General features: G+C 34.5%; 2 protein-coding genes across 2 annotated transcripts; one reads left to right on the top strand and one right to left on the bottom strand.

Annotated features, from left to right (window-relative positions):
- On the bottom strand, positions 1-1,343 carry LOC125651362 (thrombospondin-1-like). The gene is made up of 3 exons (XM_048879922.2): positions 1,132-1,343; positions 506-702; positions 1-204 (listed from the first exon to the last, which is right to left on the bottom strand). The coding sequence occupies exons 1-3, from the start codon at positions 1,193-1,195 to the stop codon at positions 1-3; spliced, it is 465 nt and encodes a 154-aa protein (XP_048735879.1). The 5' UTR covers positions 1,196-1,343.
- Positions 1,344-3,237: 1,894 nt separating this feature from the next.
- On the top strand, positions 3,238-16,843 carry LOC125650652 (uncharacterized). Its single transcript, XM_056164473.1, has 8 exons — positions 3,238-3,298; positions 3,948-5,230; positions 5,508-5,595; positions 10,596-10,646; positions 10,867-11,046; positions 11,826-12,019; positions 16,308-16,455; positions 16,685-16,843. The coding sequence occupies exons 1-8, from the start codon at positions 3,238-3,240 to the stop codon at positions 16,765-16,767; spliced, it is 2,088 nt and encodes a 695-aa protein (XP_056020448.1). The 3' UTR covers positions 16,768-16,843.
- Positions 16,844-20,893: the final 4,050 nt, after the last annotated feature.

The following is a 20,893-nucleotide window of genomic DNA, read 5'->3' as shown; positions in this document are numbered from 1 at the left end:
TTATCGGCCCAGTCTGAGCAGCGGAAAGAAAAAGCACGAATAGAGCTTACCAGCGCCATTGTCACTGCAGTCCGTGGGGCACCCGGTCACTTCCGTACTTTCATCACTTCCGTCATCGCAGTCATTTTTCCCGTCACACCGGAAGCTAAAATCAATACAGGACATCGATCCCGTCTTGCATCCAAAATATGTCCAAGAGCAATTCTGAAGGAAAGTTTGAAAGAGCTAAGAGTCTTAATGACTGCAGATTAACGACGAAGTTATAACGAGCACAATTATCTGTTTTGTGGACGTTTGAGAATATCGTTTTAAAAGTTTGTCATGAAAGAAATTATGTCAGAATTGCAGCCAGTGTGTCATCTGTCTTTTCTATCAATTATCTGAATTTTACTGTTCAGAGGATAGTTAATCGGTTTCAGACAATACTTATCAACAATCAGTGAAATAAAGAATTTCTATTCTGCGATTTGGGAGTGGACGTGGAACATGATTTTTCTATACTCACCCTTTCCAAACTCCCAAGTATTGATGGATAACACGTGGTGTCGAAACAGGTTTTGGCCTCCATTGCGTCCCCTGGACAAGTAGAGCCACCACCAGATGGCGCTGGACTGTCGCATGACCGCGTCCTCTGATGTGTTCCTACACCACAGGTCACCGAACACGCCCCGTAAGCTGACCACTGACCCCAGTTGCCATTCACTAAATTTAATTCGATTCGGTCTTAATGATGTAAAAGCTGGGAGTATTCATAAATTTCACAGTCCATTTGACATTTCAATATAACAGTCCAATGGACTTCTGAGACCCAAAATTCAATATAATAGTTCATTGGACTTCTGATATCCAGAATTCAATATAATGACAGATCAATTGACTTCTGATATCCAGAATTCAATATAATGACAGATCAATGGACTTCAGTATAATATTCCATTGGGTTTTTTTACATTCAGAATTTGATATAACAATCCATTGGACTTGACTTCGGTAATTTCAAAGTTTGGAATAGCACATTGTCAGTCAATTGCCCCTTAATGATGATTTATTTTCATTTTCAAAATTGTGATAATTGTAAAAAAAAAAAAAAAAATTAAGATTGATTTACGAATGATAACTGTATATGCCCACCTGTTTGGGATGTAGTGTGTTCTAATAAAAACAGGACTCCCAGGCAGAACAGGACTCTGGCCATTTTTGTGGATCCTGTACACAGTGGAGAAACAATTATGGTTTCTAATCACGTTTGTCCTTAATTCAAATTAAAAATGTTTTTAGACAACAACACAATATTAATAAGATTTAATAAATGAAATAAACAATGAAAATAAAGAGAAAACAAACAAGCAGTCAACCTTACCCTCGGTTACCGTGAAATTAACAGCAGGTATCTCACACTGTAGAGCACGGGAGACACCGACTGGGCGGAGTTAGAGAATAGTGGAGGTATTACCTTAAGTACAGCTGTACATATTTAGACTAAGGATTAATTTAGGCATTGCGCATCAACTTAGTGAATATGCATGGAAATTAGTTATTTGAATTTGAAATACGGATATGAAATTTCAGTAATTTCATCCTTTAAAACATGTGGGTAGAAACGAATTTCACCAAAATAAATGAATAAATGAAAATCTGAAACTGTCAGTATTTTTGTCCCTGAAGTGGACAACCATTTCCCAATTTTGAGTGAAACGTGTTCATTGTAAAACAGAGTTTCATTTTTCAAAGGAGTTTACAACTTAGGAAGAAATTCCTAAATCTCTCTTAAATTGATGAAAGTCGGAAAATTAGTTATTTGAATTTGAAATACGGATATGAAATAATCAGTCATTTCATCCTTTAAAACATGTGGGTAGAAACGAATTTCACCAAAATAAATGCATAAATAAAAATCTAAAACTGTCAGTATTGTTGTACCTGAAGTGGACGACCATTTCCCAATTTCGAGTAAAACGTGTTCATTTTTAAAACAGGGTTTCGTTTTTTCAAAGGAGTTTACAACTTAGGACGAAATTCCTAAATGTCTTTGAAATTAATGAAAGTTAAAAAATAATAAACGCAATGTATTATGAAGTTCTTGGTCATAAGTCAAAATTACGTGCTTTTGTGAAACATGCCCAAGATTCTAAAGCAGCTAAATTTACAAATGAGTGTGTCAATCTACTGTTCGAAAAATTATAGAATGTCAATTGTGTCACCAGAATTTTGAAAATATTTCTAAAAGTTTGTTTTTCAAAATTTCAAAATCTAATACGAAACTATGTGAGGAAGATATGTTGCATTACGATCGTTATCATCAGCATGCTATATTTACAGATATGATGAAACACAGCTAATTGGAATATCACACTTATAAAAGTTCTGCTTAAGTACACCTACCCGAAAGTGACACAATGGCATACTTATCACCCGAATTAATCAATTCTTCAACAACGTCATTCGACTAATACTTATATTGTGTATTTAACTATTTAACATACTTTATAGTAATTGTAAAAGTCACGAGAAGTTTATAGGCCTGTTTGTGGCCACACGACATCAACATGTCTAAGGTTGCCACAGCACACCTCAAATATTGCACAAAAAGTGCATGTTTAGTAATTAATTATCAATATAGTAATACTGACGATATAGCCCCTGTGTAACCATTGCGATACTAATCTGCTTGAAATTGAAATGTGTTGAATTCTTTTGCATATTGTATTAAGAATTTAAAGATTAGATACCAGTCTTTTCTCTAATTCTTTAAAAATATTGACATTAATAAAGAGAACGGAACCTAGTATTTAAAAATATGACACACGACCCCATTATCTTATGTGTCCCTATCCATCGAAGAAGATTGAAATATTTAAATTGAATTTGATATTAAGCTCCCTCGTCATGTCGGTTTAATTGAGGATCGAGATCGTTCGGGACCATGAAGACGAACAGACACAATATTCAGGTAGGGAGATCCTTTAGTACGCAGGTTATACCATAATTTCTTATTTCTCATATTTAGTTTGATTAAATTATTTATAATTATGCTAAATATTTTTGATTACAAATATTAAATACCATTTACGTTTTGTTGTGTATATAGATGGTGCTCCTGTTTAGAAATGAACAAATAAAATTTATCGTTGTTCCCGGTTGTTATTGGGTTTTTTTCTGCTTGCCTTTGGCTGACAACTTTGTGGTGAATTAAACAAATCATATCTAATGTCTTTCTACTTTTTTGTTGCTGGATAGATGGCGACACTGTCCTTCCTGGTTGCTGTGTTCTTGCTGGTCTCTCCAGTTGTCGGAGGAGGTCTGTGTACAAATAAAAAAAGCGTAGTTATCACCAAATTAACTATATTTGAAACTCTTTTCAAGAATATGCTTTTATATACAAATGTAGTGGTAAATCATTTAGTGAGGAATGAAAACATAGACGTATTTCAGGCCCTACTTCATGTATACATGGTCACGAACTACGGCACTTTACTCCAGCATACTTAGTAAGCGCTAGTTGTATGCGCCTCGTAAAAAGTATGCTTGCGTGAAGCGTTGCAGTTCATACTCTTATGTATTTTCAAAAATGAAAATCATTTTGTCACATTTACATTCTGCGTTCCTTTCCGTTGGAATCCCAGCCTTCAAAATAGACGTACTATTTTTATCAAGATTCCTACGCACATTCTTCACATCTGCATCGTATTCATGAAGAAATTTCTATCATTACAGTTGGTAAAGATAGCGAAGGTAGAACATTGGAAATGCGAATATATGAAATGAATGCAGCGATTGTGAACTCAAATGGATCAAAATCGAAAGAATGTTATTTATAGAATAGACATGCATTGTGAAGTAGCGCACATGTAGTTTAAGTGACAAACATGAACTTTGAGCAGGCCCATAAATTCAAAATTATCATAGATGCTACCTCTATGTGTTAGAATTATTTGATATTTGTACAGGTCGGGATAATATGGGAACTGAGTTCATTCTGGGTTTCATGGAGAACAAAATATCTGGTTCAGCGAACAACATCGAACTATTTGTCACAACCACATCGAACACCCCAGCCGACGTCACAGTGACCACGCCCCTTTACAACCCAAGCTTCTCAGAATCAACCTCCGTCAGCCGTGGGAACATCAAGAAGATCGAGCTCACCCACAACATAAGGGGCTCCGGAACACAAGTCCAAGACAAGGGCGTCCGAATTGTTTCAACGCAAGAAATCACAGTCTACGGCGTTAACAAAGAAATGTACTCTACCGATGGATTTGTAGCTTTTCCAGTAGATGCCATCGGCAAAGAGTATATTCTTTCTACTTGGACAAATGAGGCGGAGTTTATGATCATCGGCACAGAGGACGGAACAACAGTTCAGATCACTCTCTCCTCTTCCAACCCCACGGCCACCTCGGTATCATACAATGGAGGCACTTATTCTAATGGTCAGACATTTACAGTGTCATTGAATAAATACCAGACCTTCCATGCTCTGTCAACGTCGGGTGACTTCACGGGGACCAAAGTGGTGTCCGATAAAGTCGTTACCGTAATGACCGGTAACAGGAAAGTAGCCGTGAAGGACACTATGACAAGATCTAGTTCCGATCACCTTGTGGAACAAGTTCCGCCCATTGAAACACTCGGTAAAGACTTTTTCACGATTAGTACACCGGACAGAAACATCGGGGACTACTTTCGTATCATAGCCACTGAAGACTCCACCGAAGTCTCTTTGGCGGGGTCAGTACATGCTACAATAAACCAATGCCAGTATGTGGAACTCAACGTCCCCACGGGTGATTACAAAACTATCACTGCAAACAAGCCCGTTATGGTCACAATGTTTGGGAAGACGTTTAGTACCGCCACGGGTGACGGGCCCAATGGAGGAGACCCCCAGTTTAGTATCTTGCCCGCCGTTCCCCAGTTCCCTTCTGACTACACATTCAGCACGATCCAAACTCCTACAGGGGATTTCAAAAACTACCTCGTAGTTGTCATCAAAGATTCTGCCAAGAATGATCTGAAATTGGATGAGCAGAGTCCATCGGGTGTTAACTGGTCCCCTGTGGTTGGTTCCTCCCAGAATCTGATGGTAGCTACATTGGAGGTGAATCCCGGCTCACACTCTATCTATAACACAAAACCTTCCGCGACGTTCTTAGGGATGGCTTTTGGTAACGCGCAAACAAACTCCTATTCCTACGCGGCTGGAACTCGATTGGCTGCCATCAATGGGGTAAGCTAAAATATACGCAATCTTTTAAAATATATTTTTATTTTTTCTTATTTCTTATTCAAGATATTCTGTACATTGTGGATGTGGTAGTGTGCTTTGAGAATGTAAATATACATGTAGGTTAGAAGTAACAAACTTTTTAAAAAAAAAATAGACACAGTATCAAAACACTGTCCACACACAATCATTATTGTGGAACATTGAATTTGCACATTTATTCACCCGATCTCGATGTTGTTTAACACTTCAATTACATTTTGTTTATGTATTTGGAAAGCCCTGTACTCCCTCCTCTACAGTGGCTGGTGACATCATCGACAATGACTGTGATGGATGGATTGACGAAGAAGAGAGCAACGGAATAGGTAACCTATATATCATAGAGAATAACGGAATAGGTAACCTATATATCATAGAGAATAACGGAATAGGTAACCTATATATCATAGAGAATAACGAAATAGGTAACCTATATATCATAGAGAATAACGGAATAGGTTATCTATATATCAATAGAGAATAACGGAATATGTTATCTATATATCATAGAGAATAACGGAATATGTTATCTATATATCATAGAGAATAACGGAATATGTTATCTATATATCATAAAGAATAACGGAATAGGTTATCTATATATCAATAGAGAATAACGAAATAGGTTGTCTATATATCAATAGAGAATAACGAAATATGTTACCTATATATCAATAGAGAATAACGGAATATGTTATCTATATATCAATAGAGAATAACGGAATAGGTAACCTATATATCATAAAGAATAACGGAATATGTTATCTATATATCATAGAGAATAACGGAATAGGTAACCTATATATCAATAGAGAATAGCAGAATATGTTACCTATATATCAATAGAGAATAACGGAATATGTTATCTATATATCATAGAGAATAACGGAATATGTTATCTATATATCATAGAGAATAACGGAATAGGTAACCTATATATCAATAGAGAATAACGGAATATGTTACCTATATATCAATAGAGAATAACGGAATATGTTATCTATATATCATAGAGAATAACGGAATATGTTATCTATATATCATAGAGAATAACGGAATATGTTATCTATATATCAATAGAGAATAACGGAATAGGTAGCCTATATATCATAGAGAATAACGGAATAGGTAACCTATATGTCAATAGAGAATAACGGAATATGTGATCTATATATCATAGAGAATAACGGAATATGTTATCTATATATCATAGAGAATAACGGAATATGTTATCTATATATCAATAGAGAATAACGGAATAGGTAGCCTATATATCATAGAGAATAACGGAATAGGTAACCTATATGTCAATAGAGAATAACGAAATAGGTAACCTATATATCATAAAGAATAACGGAATATGTTATCTATATATCATAGAGAATAACGGAATATGTTATCTATATATCAATAGAGAATAACGGAATAGGTAAGCTATATATCATAGAGAATAACGGAATAGGTAAGCTATATATCATAGAGAATAACAGAATAGGTAACCTATATATCATAGAGAATAACGAAATATGTTATCTATATATCATAGAGAATAACGGAATATGTTATCTATATATCAATAGAGAATAACGGAATAGGTAACCTATATATCAATAGAGAATAACGAAATATGTTATCTATATATCATAGAGAATAACGGAATATGTTATCTATATATCAATAGAGAATAACGGAATAGGTAGCCTATATATCATAGAGAATAACGGAATATGTTATCTATATATCATAGAGAATAACGGAATATGTTATCTATATATCATAGAGAATAACGGAATATGTTATCTATATATCATAGAGAATAACGGAATATGTTATCTATATATCATAGAGAATAACGGAATATGTTATCTATATATCATAGAGAATAACGGAATAGGTAACCTATATATCAATAGAGAATAACGAAATAGGTTGTCTATATATCAATAGAGAATAACGAAATAGGTTATCTATATATCAATAGAGAATAAAGAAATAGGTAACATTTATATCAATAGAGAATAACGGAATAGGTAACATATATATCATAGAGAATAACGAAATAGGTTATCTATATATCATAGAGAATAACGAAATATGTAACCTATATATCATAGAGAATAACGGAATATGTTATCTATATATCAATAGAGAATAACGGAATATGTAGCCTATATATAATAGAGAATAACGGAATAGGTTATCTATATATCACAGAAAATAACGGAATAGGTAACCTATATATCAATAGAGAATAGCGGAATAGGTAACATTCATATCACAGAGAATAACGGAATAGGTAACATTTATATCACAGAGAATAGCGGAATAAGTAAATTATATTGTTTGAAAATATTAACGGAATAGGTAACCTATAATATATCAATATAGAATAACGGAATATGTAATATTTATATCAAGAGAGAATTAGCGAAATGCTACCTATAAACGAGACTGTTGAAACCGCTATAACATCAGCTTATTTGTCAGTAGCTTGTTTCGATTTAAAAACTTATCATACGCAGAACATGATCTAGTTTAAAGTCAGCAATTCGCAAATTCTACGGTCGTTAGGCAGTTCTTGGCAAACTGATTCTGACTTCGGATTACTCCATTTACCTGATCAAGACATCGGCCTCACGGCGGATGTGACCGGTCCACAGGGGATGCTTACAAAGGTACTCCTCCTGGGCACCTGATTCCACCTCTGGTATGTTAAAGGGTCCTTGTTTACCCGACTCTCTATTTTGTTTTGCTTATAGGAGTTATGAGATTGATCACTGTTCGTTATATTCACCTTTATAGGAGTTATGAGATTGATCACTGTTCGTTATCTTCACTTTTATAGGAGTTATGAGATTGATCACTGTTCGTTATCTTCACCTTTATAGAAGTTATGAGATTGATCACTGTTCGTTATCTTAACCTTTTCTGTTTACGTTAAAGAATTCTCACTACTATCACCGTGAGTGCATAGGTCTTAATTTGTGGTACTTCACCTTCGACTGGTGACGTCTCCATATGGGTGAAATATTCTCGACGAGACATAAAACAACAAAGAAAAAACCCAGATGAAAATGACGTAGCAACAGGATAGATAAAAAAGAATTGGTTGCGTAGTAGCTGTATTGTGCATTGACATAATTACAAGGAATATATAATACCATGATATTCGACAAAATTGTTCTTCACCTTTTTCATATTTACTGAGGGTTCATATAGGGCATCAACACACAACAGTAGGAATTGCAAAATAACTGCAAAAATAAACTTGTTAGGATCATTTTATAGAGAAATTAAGTGCATGTAGAATTTCAACAAAATTCTGAAGGATTTATAAGAATGTAGAATATCGACATTCATAAGGAGACATAATATACCGCATAAGCAGAATGTTTGGCGAGGATTTAATTTTGGCATTATTAGCAAGGGTGTTAAGATCGCTAAAATTGAATATCGCTAACAATTTATTCCGCATCATAGGTAATAGTTATCTTTCTTGGAATTATAAATTTGCTAAAATTAGTTTTCGCTAAATATACAAACTCATTTTTAAGGGAAAATCGCTCAATTTGTGTTTCGCTAAAAATTCCACACATGCGATAATAGTATTTCTATAGTATTTGATAGATAGCTGTATTTCCAAGGTGGCTCTGATTTCATACATATGTAAAATGATACTTCTATAAGACTATTAAACATATACGACTTTAGCAACCATTAATGATATATAGAATTAAGTAATGATTAATTTTGCATTAATGGATGCATTTGCGTTACGAATTTTATGGGTTCGTATTTACAAGGGAAGAAACATATATTCATAACCACTAATCATATTATCGTTTTTTTTTATTGAAAGAAGATAACATTAGAGGGTAAGTGTGTCGTTTATTAATGATGAAAATCATTTTTTGTTTCATTAGTGGACGACATGTACATTGTGCATATTTTCCAATTTCAATTCTTATTATTAATGGACAATTCGTCTGCCCTCTGATGAATTTTTTTTTCATTAGCTAACAATTTATCATTAATGGTTATGATGGTGCATCATTAATTATATATATTTTACATTAGCGAACATATGCATTTGTTAATGCAAAATTTATCATTAGTGGATTTCATATCATTAATGGTTACTACATACGACATATTTCGTTGTTCCGATTTTTCGCGGTTTAAGCTGTATGGTATGGTGTTCATGTATTATTTTTGTAAAAAATTACTTTCAAGCAGATTGATTAGTGTTTACAGTTATTAACTTTTATTAACATGCTTGAAAACATTTATATGTAAAAGAAAACAGTGAGAATATTATTTAGAAAGTAAATATAGTGTGGTACGCATAACTCATCCGGAACACCTCGGGCCTTTCAACGAAAACACATTGTTTTTTGGTGAGAGACCCGAGGTGTTCCGGATGACGATTGAATAATTGTCTGTTAGGCGTCTATAAATAGCCCCATGCGCGTCAGGGGAATCCCAACATGATGCATTAACTCGGACGCAAATGTCTAATGTTAAGGCTGAAAGAGCCTAAAACAACGAATTACTAAGAGATATTTGATATTTTCATTTCTAGTAAAGTGATGGCACGGTACTGCTGTGACAAAATACACAGCTTTACACAGATAAGACCACCGATAGTTTGAACTGCACATGTGACTGTCACTTGAAATGGCCGAGTGACAATTGATAGTAAACACCGATTTGAAATCAAGTAATTCTGGTTCAAACAGGTGAAATAATGTATGACACGTCGTAGATACGTACGTGTGATGATTTAACAGCGGTTTCACAAAGTGGGGAAAAAAATTGTCGAAATTCGGACCATACAAATCTAATTATCACACCTATCTCTTATATGAACATTATATTATTTGGGTACTATGTGAAGGAATGCTACTTAATGTGAGGTACATGTGATACCTGTTCACATCGAGACAGACACTTCCATGATACTTCTATCATGATTTGCCCATATTTCACTGCAATCTGGAACATAAAACCATCACTAGATAATTGTTCTATGTATTTCATCAATAACAAAACCCCGAAAGACGAATCTGAATCACGTATCTGGAATTAGGTTAATCCAGCAATTTGTCTGAAAAGGGATTGCATCTATTGATAGGAGAAATTGTAGAATTAGTGCTATAGATCTCGTTCCAGACAAAAAGCATTTTCACGGTAATCGCTCTTTACTTCAATATTGATTAAACATTGGGTAGAATAAGCTCCCTGAATAGAAAATCACCCCCATAGAGTGAAACGGAGGAGAGAAATTAGCGGCCTTGGTAATAAGTTGTTTTTGTGTTCTTTGTAGATGATGACGGCGATGGATCTGTTGATGAAGACTTGGCCAACCTTCCACGAAGTAATAGAGATAATGAATTTTATCGCGTCAATTACAATGCTAGTTTTATTACCAATATCTTGTTGTGCTTTCTTAGCACGGCTATGTCTGATTACTTTCAATTCTTCCATTATTTCATCTTAATGTGATTAATTTCAGGATATACCTATCATTAATGATTTAATTTTTCATTTCATTCACCATATTATCAAAGAACTAATGCCTCGGCTCTGAATTACAGTTAACGGAAATTGGGCAACCTGGGGTCAGTGGGGCGCATGCTCACTGACCTGTAACTCTGGAACTGGTTCGCACAGCCGTTCCCGCACCTGCACAGATCCCGCTCCAGCCAACAATGGGATTGATTGTGTGGGTAGCGCCACCGAAACTGGACCCTGTACGGTTTCCACGCCCTGCCCAAGTATGAATTACAGCATGCTATATTTAGTTTTCTTTCTCTCTCTGATTGTAAATTTCATTAATGTAATTGAAAATAAATTACCAAATGTTGTAAAATAACTCAGCATTTTCGAAGATGGTGTAGTCAGCTCGTCAGTATTTGATGAACACATAATTTTGTTGAATTTGATCTTGAGCAAAACCAAAAAATCAGAATTCTTCACGATCGACCGCGGAGTTTGATGCCAACGAAAATTATTGAAAGCACTGTAAATGTATGTTCGCGAATTCTTCATTTGTTATATGCACAATTGTTGATATTCACCAATTTCTCCCGTGCTCGTGGACGATTAGAATGCGTGGTAGCTAGAGTCCATGGTACCAAAGAATATTTTACATGTACACCATTGAAAGATACATATATTACAGCATCATCAAAATGTTCAGTAGACATTCTTATTATCATTGTATGTACAAAAAAAAAAAAAAAAAAAAAAAAAAAAAAAAAAGAAAAGAAAAACGAAGACATAATAATCACTATTTGATTACCGTATACTGGGAAATATTCACCCCCGTTTTATTTTCGTCAAGTTCACCCTTGTTGTCATTGGATGAATTTAAGACTGAAAAATGCTGTTTTCTCTCTTTTTCTCTTTTAAAAACAAATGTGTCAAGGCCAATTTATATGGGGTGAAATCGTCCGCAAGTGTGGAAAAGGCAAAAATAACTCGGGGCTATGATAACCCTTTGTACAATACATTTGTAACAAGTTATCAGAGCATGTTTATAATTAATTAACAGTTGACGGTCAGTGGGGATCCTGGTCAGCCTGGAATTGTTCCAGGACCTGTGGGAATGGGATAAACACACGATCACGTGACTGTGACAATCCCTCTCCGCAGCACAACGGAGCAGATTGTCCTGGAAACAACACAGACAGCGATGTATGTTGGGCGGGCACCTGCTACCCGTCAGTACTCGGGAACCTTGATAAGGTATACTATCACAAACTGATAGCTTTCATATGATAGCTTTATTATAATGTTTTGAACTTTAAAGTCATGGAAAGGGCAATACATTTTGACTGAAAAACCGCTATTTTATAGCCTTTTTATCTATTTTAATTGCGCGATTTTCAGTCGATTGACGCTGAGCTTTAGGGTATTTCTCACGGAATCCGATCCATAAAGGCATTTATTTTCACAAAAAATACCATATCTATAGCAATAAATCTTTTGTAAAAACAAAATGCCTAATTTTTAATGTGATAGAAATGGCGGAGGTAGTTAACGAATGTTTATCAGATTTATCTCTCTTTGTAGAAATTCAGATAAAAGAAATATCTCCATACTTTGTTTGGTGACCTATACTTTTCTTTACATATGACCAACCAACAGGGTACGCTTACTCCTCCCACTTCTGATATGTCCAGGGGTTCATCTTTGCCCTTCTCTTGATTTCATCTTCTTAATAGGATTCATGAGATTGTGCGTTATCTTCACTTGTTCATGATTTGAAATATGCAATATGAACATTTTCACCATCATATTTGGAGATTTATACCGGTATCCTCATCTGTAATATATTTCAGAAAATTGTTTTTCCTATAGAATCTAATGTTAATTCATATAATGGATATTTCCTATCTGCCTCATCAATACTTTTGGGGTGGGGATGTGGGGGCGGGGGCTAAAAATCATCAGAAATGTATTCCTCATTATTCATTTACAAATGATAGGTGTTCTGTTGAATAAACATTAGATTGTACATCTGTCGATCTGGATTAAATTAAAACATTAGATTTGTACATCGGTCGATCTGGATTAAATTAAAACATTAGATTTGTACATCTGTCGATCTGGATTAAATTAAAACATTAGGTTTACACATCTGTCGATCTGGATTAAATTAAAACATTAGATTTGTACATCTATTGATCTGGATTAAATTAAAACATTAGGTTTACACATCTGTCGATCTGGATTAAATTAAAACATTAGGTTTACACATCTGTTGATCTGGATTAAATTAAAACATTAGGATTGTACATTTGTCGATCTGGATTAAATTAAAACATTAGATTTGTACATCGGTCGATCTGGATTAAATTAAAACATTAGGTTTACACATCTGTCGATCTGGATTAAATTAAACATTAGTTTTACACATCTGTCGACCTGGATTAAATTAAAACATTAGGTTTACACATCTGTCGATCTGGATTAAATTAAAACATTAGGTTTACACATCTGTTGATCTGGATTAAATTAAAACATTAGGATTGTACATTTGTCGATCTGGATTAAATTAAAACATTAGATTTGTACATCGGTCGATCTGGATTAAATTAAACATTAGGTTTACACATCTGTCGATCTGGATTAAATAAAAACATTAGGTTTACACATCTGTCGATCTGGATTAAATTAAAACATTAGGTTTACACATCTGTTGATCTGGATTAAATTAAAACATTAGGTTTACACATCTATTGATCTGGATTAAATTAAAACAATAGATTTGTACATCTGTTGATCTGGATTAAATTAAAACATTAGGTTTACACATCTGTTGATCTGGATTTAATATAAGTATCGCGCGTACCTGTAACGATGCTTATCAAATTAGGATTTTTTTTGGTTCTTTTTTTATTTTGTTTTGTTCGTTTGTTGGTGATGTGGGTTTTTTTTTGGTGTGGTTTGTTCATTTTGATATTTTTTCATTTGTTGTCGCCTTTTGTTTGTTTGTTTTGTTTTTGTTTGTTTTCTATCTATTTACCAAGAAGAGTTACGTAGCAGACTGACCACGATAGAAGAACAAGTGAGGCTGTATACGATCATTGATAACCACAAGGACAGATCTCGTCATTATCGCATGTCGCTTACTTGATATGACGTCTGTGCAAATTTTAAGAGATTTACATGATAAAGGATCTATTTGCCTTTGCTTCAAAGTTAAGTGTACTTTGGGCAAGAATCCAAATACAAAGTAGCTGACCGGAATAACCTTGATTAATTATAGATAATAAGTGCATCAGAAAACACTTCGTGTAAGCTTGGATAAACTTCATATTCATGTCTTTTTTGGCCATCTCTGTTCACTGTATGATCCTGAAAACGTTTCAAAAAATTCAATTAAATGGGAGTAGAATTTAGAAATGGAGTAAACTTTGATGCTATCTACTGTACTACAAACGAGAGCAAATATTTACAAATTATGGAAAACAACATTTGACGTGATCTTTTATGAAAAAAAACCCGTCTGTCTTCAAAACGTTAATAAAAAAATTACGAAGTTCTAAGGACGCCAAGAAAGGCTTTGTTGTTTGGTAGACCTTCCAATTACCTCAGTTTGAAGAAATCCATTTTTTTCCCTTCTGATATGAAACAGTTCAGTTTTGTCCGATATATCAAATTGTAATGGAAGCCAGTGTAAAAATTTATATTGAATTCTCTGATAATCTTAAAGACATTTACTTTGTGACGAGTTTTGATGAATCGTGACTACCAAATACAGACTAATAAATAAATGAGGTATTAAGTTGTCAACATAAACCAACAATTGCCCGAGTTATGCTTGTCCGTAATCGCATCATCGGGCGCTCACAATCAATTTAGAACGTACAAGAACTGGTGTTTGCGCATCAGTCTGATAAACGAAAACATTTATACAATTATTGTATTATTATTCATACAGAAAACGCAATTAAGAGGCAGTCAGGAACTCAATTTCTGCGCGGCATGCAACAAGACAAATAAGGGTGTAATACATGGGCTTAATAAAACCATATCTAATAATTTGTAGCATCACATTCTGGTTTTAGAAGCGTCTGTAGAATTTTCGTGTTCTGCATGGTCACAGTTGAATGTTATGAATACATGGGAGATGTTTATTGTTGTTGAAATTTTGTCTATATTTACATTAGAACCTAGCAGTTTACACGTTTTCCAGTTTGGTTGAAAACCCAATACAAATTATCAAAACCGACAATGATATAACAGATAAATATAAAAGTGAAGACAAACAATGATCCATCTCATAACTCCTACAAATTTTCCCATTTCTCATTGGAGCTTTATATATACAGTAGTTTGGTTGTTAAACGTCCCACTTGAGAATCTTTCACTCATATGGAGACGTCACCACTGCTGGCAAAGGGCTGCAAAATTTAGGCCTATGCTCGGCGGTTACGACCTTTGAGCAGGGAAGGATCTTTATCGTGGCACACCTGCTCTGACACGGGGCCTAGGTTTTTGATGTCTCATCTGAAGGACCACCCCACTTAGTCGCTTCTTACGACAAGCAAGGGGGTATTTAGATATTAAGACAATATCAAAATCCATAACATAGGAATGTGGGATTGGAAATAAAAAAAGAAAGATATAAATATATATAGTTATGAGATTGATCACTGTTCGTTATCTTCACCTTTCATATAAAGACTTACAAATATTGAAGACACCAAACTGCGCCTGAGAATTGTGTTTGACAGATATACCTTTCGTTAATACACTATATTAACGTTGACCTTAACCTCTGACCCCTGGGTCATTAGAAATTAGATAAGAACAAATTCAAACTCGCCGAAATATGACAGAGACTTGGCCGCATCAGCGTAAGGCAACATAGAATCAATCGGTCTCCGTCTCACAGTTAAAAATAATGATTGATTTTATATAGCGCTTTCCATAGTGCTTAAAAATGGAACCTGAGGTTATGACCGCGGGGTCTGATGGAAGCTAATTAAACTGAACTGTTGATTGTATAGTTGTTAAACATGTAAATGATCTGACGACCGAACTACCAACATTTTAGTGTAACATTTGAATATTACATCATTGTTGTATAGCATAAAAAATTACAGCATTGATCTAGATTGCCAATACAACCTATCATTGGGTCAAATGCTGTCTGACGTGTTTCATACGAATTGTTAAGCCGTTCTTGGCACACTGGTTTTGACTACGGATAACTCCGTTTACCTGATCAAGATATAGGGCTCACGACGGGTGTGACCGGTCGATAGGAGATGCTTACTCCTCCTAGACACATGATTCCACCTCTGGTGTGTCCAGGGGTCCGTGTTTGCTCACATTCTATTTTGTATTGCTTGTAGGAGTTATGAGCTTGATCACTGTTCGTTATCTTCACCTTTATAGGAGTTATGAGATTGATCACTGCTCGTTATCTTCACATTTCATTGTAGTGAAACATTAATGTTTGGAAAATGTAACAATTAGAAATGATATCGTTGTGGTGTAACATTTGGAGGTTACATTTTAGAACTGCACGGCTTCCTCGTTTGGGTGTAAATCAGGAAATATCGACTGCGTCGACATCGAGAAAAGCTGTGATGGCGCTGTAGACTGTATGGACGGAAGTGACGAAGATCCTTTAATAGCCGGATGTAGACCGGCATGCAACGGAGCAGGTACGTGATTATTTATGTGTTATCTGAATCCAAGAAAGCTATTTCATACGAAATGATGATTAAACATTTATTTCACTGCCAACATACAATGAATCGGATCATAAAGAATTTTTAACAAAGTTTATATGTAGGGGATTCCGGACTGTGGAATTTTCAGTAAATCAATTTTTGAAATATAATTTCTAGTGTTTTTTTTTTTTTTTTTTTTTTTTTTTTTTTTTTTATACAGGTGTCAATGTTGGAACAGAAATATTACTGTTGATTTTGCCTGTCATTTCCATGATCTTCACGAATTGGCGATTGTTCCTTTAAATAAAGATGATGTAATCCTGTTTGATATTTTTCATTACTATACTTGTTTATAATAAAATTACACAGAAACACCACAAGGTAATTATGGTTTTTTTTTTTTTAGTGATTCCATGTTGATTTCTTTTGTTTCTTTCCACATCGTGATTATGGAAATTATTCAACGAAATGTAATAAAATAATGAGTACTCTATTAACGTTAACAAATTAAAAACCGAATCATTGTACTCAGTCTTTAAAACATTGCAGGGAAATGATTGGTGTTTAGATATAGAGTGTATAAAGGATTTCTTGTTGTAGAACTGTTCGTGGGGTGTTTAGATATAGAGTGTATAAAGGATTTCTTGTTGTAGAACTGTTCGTGGGGATCTTAAACTTTGTTTTGTTGTTTTTTTAAATTTCCTTTTTACAGTAGTTTTTCTTGTTCGTGGGATTTTCATTTTTGGTAATTTTTTATTAGTGTAGTTTTCCTTGTTCGTGGGAATTTAATTTCGTGTTACTAATTTAATTTAGTGTACTTTTTCCGTGTTCGTGAGAAATTGATTATAATATTGTTGGTATTGTTCGTGCGAATTTAATTTCGGGTTGCTATTTTAATGTACTAGTAGTTGTTATTGTTCGTGGGAATTTAATTTCGGGTTATTTTTCATTTAGTGTAGTTTTTCTTGTTCGTGGGAATTGTTTTGGAGTGACTGGTTTTTTTTAAATCCTAGTGTTGTTAATTTTGTTCTTTGATTTCAATTTGCGCGGGTCTTTATGTCACGAAAATTTTGATAATTAAATATCCACGAAAATGAACTTTATAATTTTTCCTGTGACAAAAGAGCATATGTAAATTATTTTATTCCGTTTTTAATTTCCGTCTCCATTCTTGTGTGATAATAAAGTGTACCGCCACGACATATGTCAATTCTATGATCTTTATGACGATTTCGTTTCCCAATACAACCTGTCCTTGGGTCAGATGCTGTCTGAAAAAAATAATAATGCTTAAGACTATAAACTTAGAATAGATTTAAGCATAAATTTTAGATCCATATAACTTTTGAAATAATTTTCATAAACATAATTTAAAAAATCAGTATAATATCTGTATTTGAATTTAAAAAAATAAATATAAACCAGCTTTTTTAAAACAGATGTGCTTGGTAAATCTTAAGGTATATCATTGATTAATTAATCGTATATTGTTTAAACGTCCATCTCGAGAATTTTTCACCCATATAGAGACGTCATCATTGCCGGTGAAGGGCTGCAAAGTTTAGGCCTATGCTTAAGATATAAGTAAACAAATCTTTGACGTAAGTTTATTCTTGAGGCCTGATTATAAACTGTAATTTATATTTCTCTCTAGATACACCAACTAACAAAGTGTGTTGCTTCTATGATTCAAATCTATTTGAGCCGAAAAAGGCCGCAGCATTTTGCTATATATGGCCTTATCACCTTAATTAAAGGTCACAGTGACCTTAAAGCTGACGCGAAATTTTGAATAGAGCAGAATTCTCGGTGTCCTTCGTATTTCTCGGCGTATCTGCCATATTACATACATGTACAAATGGAGTTTATTATTTTGTTTAAAGAGAATCTAACATCTTTGGTAAGTGCTCATCTCCGGTCCCGGGTGAATAACTTTCCGCATTTGATGCGTTTTCTTATCGAACAAGTCATGTACAAGACACATGCACCAGTATTTTGCAAGAATAATATATATCTATGTTCTTTGTATTTTCCATTCTATCAATATGTGTTCGGCAAATGTTTCACATGTTATTGACATGATAACTGCAAATACTTGCGTTCACATACAAGGAAAACTTGTTTTTAGCATTTGCGTCTAAAGTATCTAAACTTTCAGAATGTTTTGATAAATTGAATATACAATAAGTATTTTGAAATCTGGGCAATGCATGACGTTTTAAAACGTGATTTTATATCATACATTCCAGTAGGAGACGCGCACTGGTGATTTCCAGAAAATCACTCAGGCGTGACAATCACGTTTGGGATACATGTATATACTGATAGAGTAAATTAGGATACCTGAAAAAAAGAAGGTAGGAAAAAAAGTCACGGAAAAAAAGTAATTAACTTTTAAGTATTTACAACAGTTGTTGACAGGGACTGTTGAGATTAATTAGTGGCTTCACAAGGCACCTTTCCCCTTTTATAGACAGTGTATTTCCTGTATAAGTAGACAAAATGGCATCAATTTACAACAAAAAAACCAAAAAAAAAAAAACCCCACTCTTTATAAATATTGGGACTTTTTTTCCTACCCAAATTGTGACTTTTTCCCTATGTATGGTCAAAGTCACTCTGTATAAATATTGTGACTTTTCCCCTTGGTATAGGCAAAAACAATCAAAAATTTTGAACAAAACAAAATGTGACTTTTTTTCCTAGGTGTGGTCATCGGCACTCTTTATACATATTGTGACTTTTTCCTACCCAGATTGTGACTTTTTTTCCTGTGACTTTTTTCCCGTTTACCGAAAAGAATATGGCGGATAAGATGAGAAATGGGTAGGTATTTCAAAATTCATGTCAGCTTTAATGTAGGGTGTGACGCACCCTCTATCCAAGGTGCATTAAGGTAGCAGGGGACAGTTTCGCACTATAGCGCACTATAGGCCCGGTCAACTTTTTCAAAAAATGGAATTACCCCGTATTTGAAGTGATATTACATGTGTAAAAATGTATACAATAATTTTAGGATGCATGTCAAATGTAGCTGAGTGCTTAGTAAAAATGTTGATATACAACATGTAGGTGTCACCATGATTCCTATCATATAGATGGGTGCAAATACGAAACTAAGACACGTGGTCAGTTGCTGAAGAAATTCCGGTGAAAACATGCAGGGTCTAGCAAAAGGTCTGTAGCTGTGAGGGAAGGTGGATGGCCCCATATGAGAGGTAGATTTTTGAGAAGGGCAGATGGGGTTCTTGATTGCGCACAGTGTCTAAATCCCCATGTTTGGTACTGTGATGGTGTGGGGGTGTTGCGGATTAGCCCAAATGAGGGAAAATCAAAGCAAAAAAGGGGAACCTGCTCAGAGCATGTTTTGTGCACTAGCACCAGTATTTATAGATTACATGTAATTTAGGGTCATAATTTATTAACTACACTAATATGAAATACAAGTATTGACATAAAAAGGAAATATGATTTTTCATTAGTCTGTCATAATCTGACTTTGGTGTATACCCCCTATCCACATGTTTCAAAACCAAAGAAACTGTCCCCTGCCACCTAAATAACTGACCAAGTTTGATTATAGTGGGCCATACAGCTGCCCAGTTATACGTCGGACAAGGCTTTGCCATACTTCACCATCACAGTGACCTAATTCTATAGTGCGACTCAACTGCTGCTCGCGATGTATCAGCTGACAGTGTGGTGATTCTAGGGTAATTTAAGTTATGAGTCGGACACCAAGAAGCTATCAGGCAGACAGACGGACCAAAACGCCATACCATGTCTTAGGGGGACAAATAAGAAAACTGTACACGATTGATTCAAAAACATTTCAGGACAAGGTGAAAAGTCGGTCTCATTCACAAGTTCTATTAAAAATCCCCCTGTTACTTAGAATTTTCAATACACAAAGATCGATTTTTTTTCCTAAAATTGTTTTTTTTAACCTTTTACCGGGAGATTTCCCCTAGTCGCATTAGGAGCCTTTGTGCTTTTTAATCGTGATTTTTAAAAATAAACCATATATCTCGCCTGTTGGTTAAGTTTTAGTAATTTAATCTGAGGCATAATAAAAGATCTGTATAGAACACAGCTTTAGATAATTGGATTACATGTGTTATTTTTTCTCGCTCATCATCCTGCGATGATCAGATGAATATGAAAATGGCAAATCCATGTAGTGAACTTGCGGTCAGCGGCTATTCCCATCAGATTGTGATACCAATAGGTCATCGGTTTAGTATATGAATGAAAAAAAACAACACACGAAATGCTAATTAAAATCACTATACGGGGAATTGCCCCTTCAATCTTCTAATACAAGATGGGATTATTTCCGCTATATTTTTTCTGATCGATTTTTGTATCCTAATTAATTCCATGGCAATACAAATATGCATGTGATTGCTTTCAAATAAGAGAACAAAAG

This window comes from Ostrea edulis, chromosome 5, assembly GCF_947568905.1.
Source record: "Ostrea edulis chromosome 5, xbOstEdul1.1, whole genome shotgun sequence".
NCBI classification, from domain to species: Eukaryota; Metazoa; Mollusca; class Bivalvia; order Ostreida; family Ostreidae; genus Ostrea; species Ostrea edulis.
The sequence above is the reverse complement of the archived record's forward strand: the minus strand, read 5'-3'. Positions and strand labels throughout refer to the sequence as shown.

Coding starts and splice junctions, on each gene's coding strand:
- LOC125651362 (XM_048879922.2), bottom strand. CDS start 1,195: ATGGCCAGAGTCCTGTTCTGCCTGGGAGTCCTGTTTTTATTAGAACAC. Junction 703..1,131: donor ACACACTACATCCCAAACAG/GTGGGCATATAC, acceptor AATTAAATTTAG/TGAATGGCAACTGGGGTCAG. Junction 205..505: donor TACTTGGGAGTTTGGAAAGG/GTGAGTATAGAA, acceptor ACTTTCCTTCAG/AATTGCTCTTGGACATATTT.
- LOC125650652 (XM_056164473.1), top strand. CDS start 3,238: ATGGCGACACTGTCCTTCCTGGTTGCTGTGTTCTTGCTGGTCTCTCCA. Junction 11,047..11,825: donor GGTTTCCACGCCCTGCCCAA/GTATGAATTACA, acceptor ATTAATTAACAG/TTGACGGTCAGTGGGGATCC. Junction 12,020..16,307: donor TACTCGGGAACCTTGATAAG/GTATACTATCAC, acceptor GTTACATTTTAG/AACTGCACGGCTTCCTCGTT.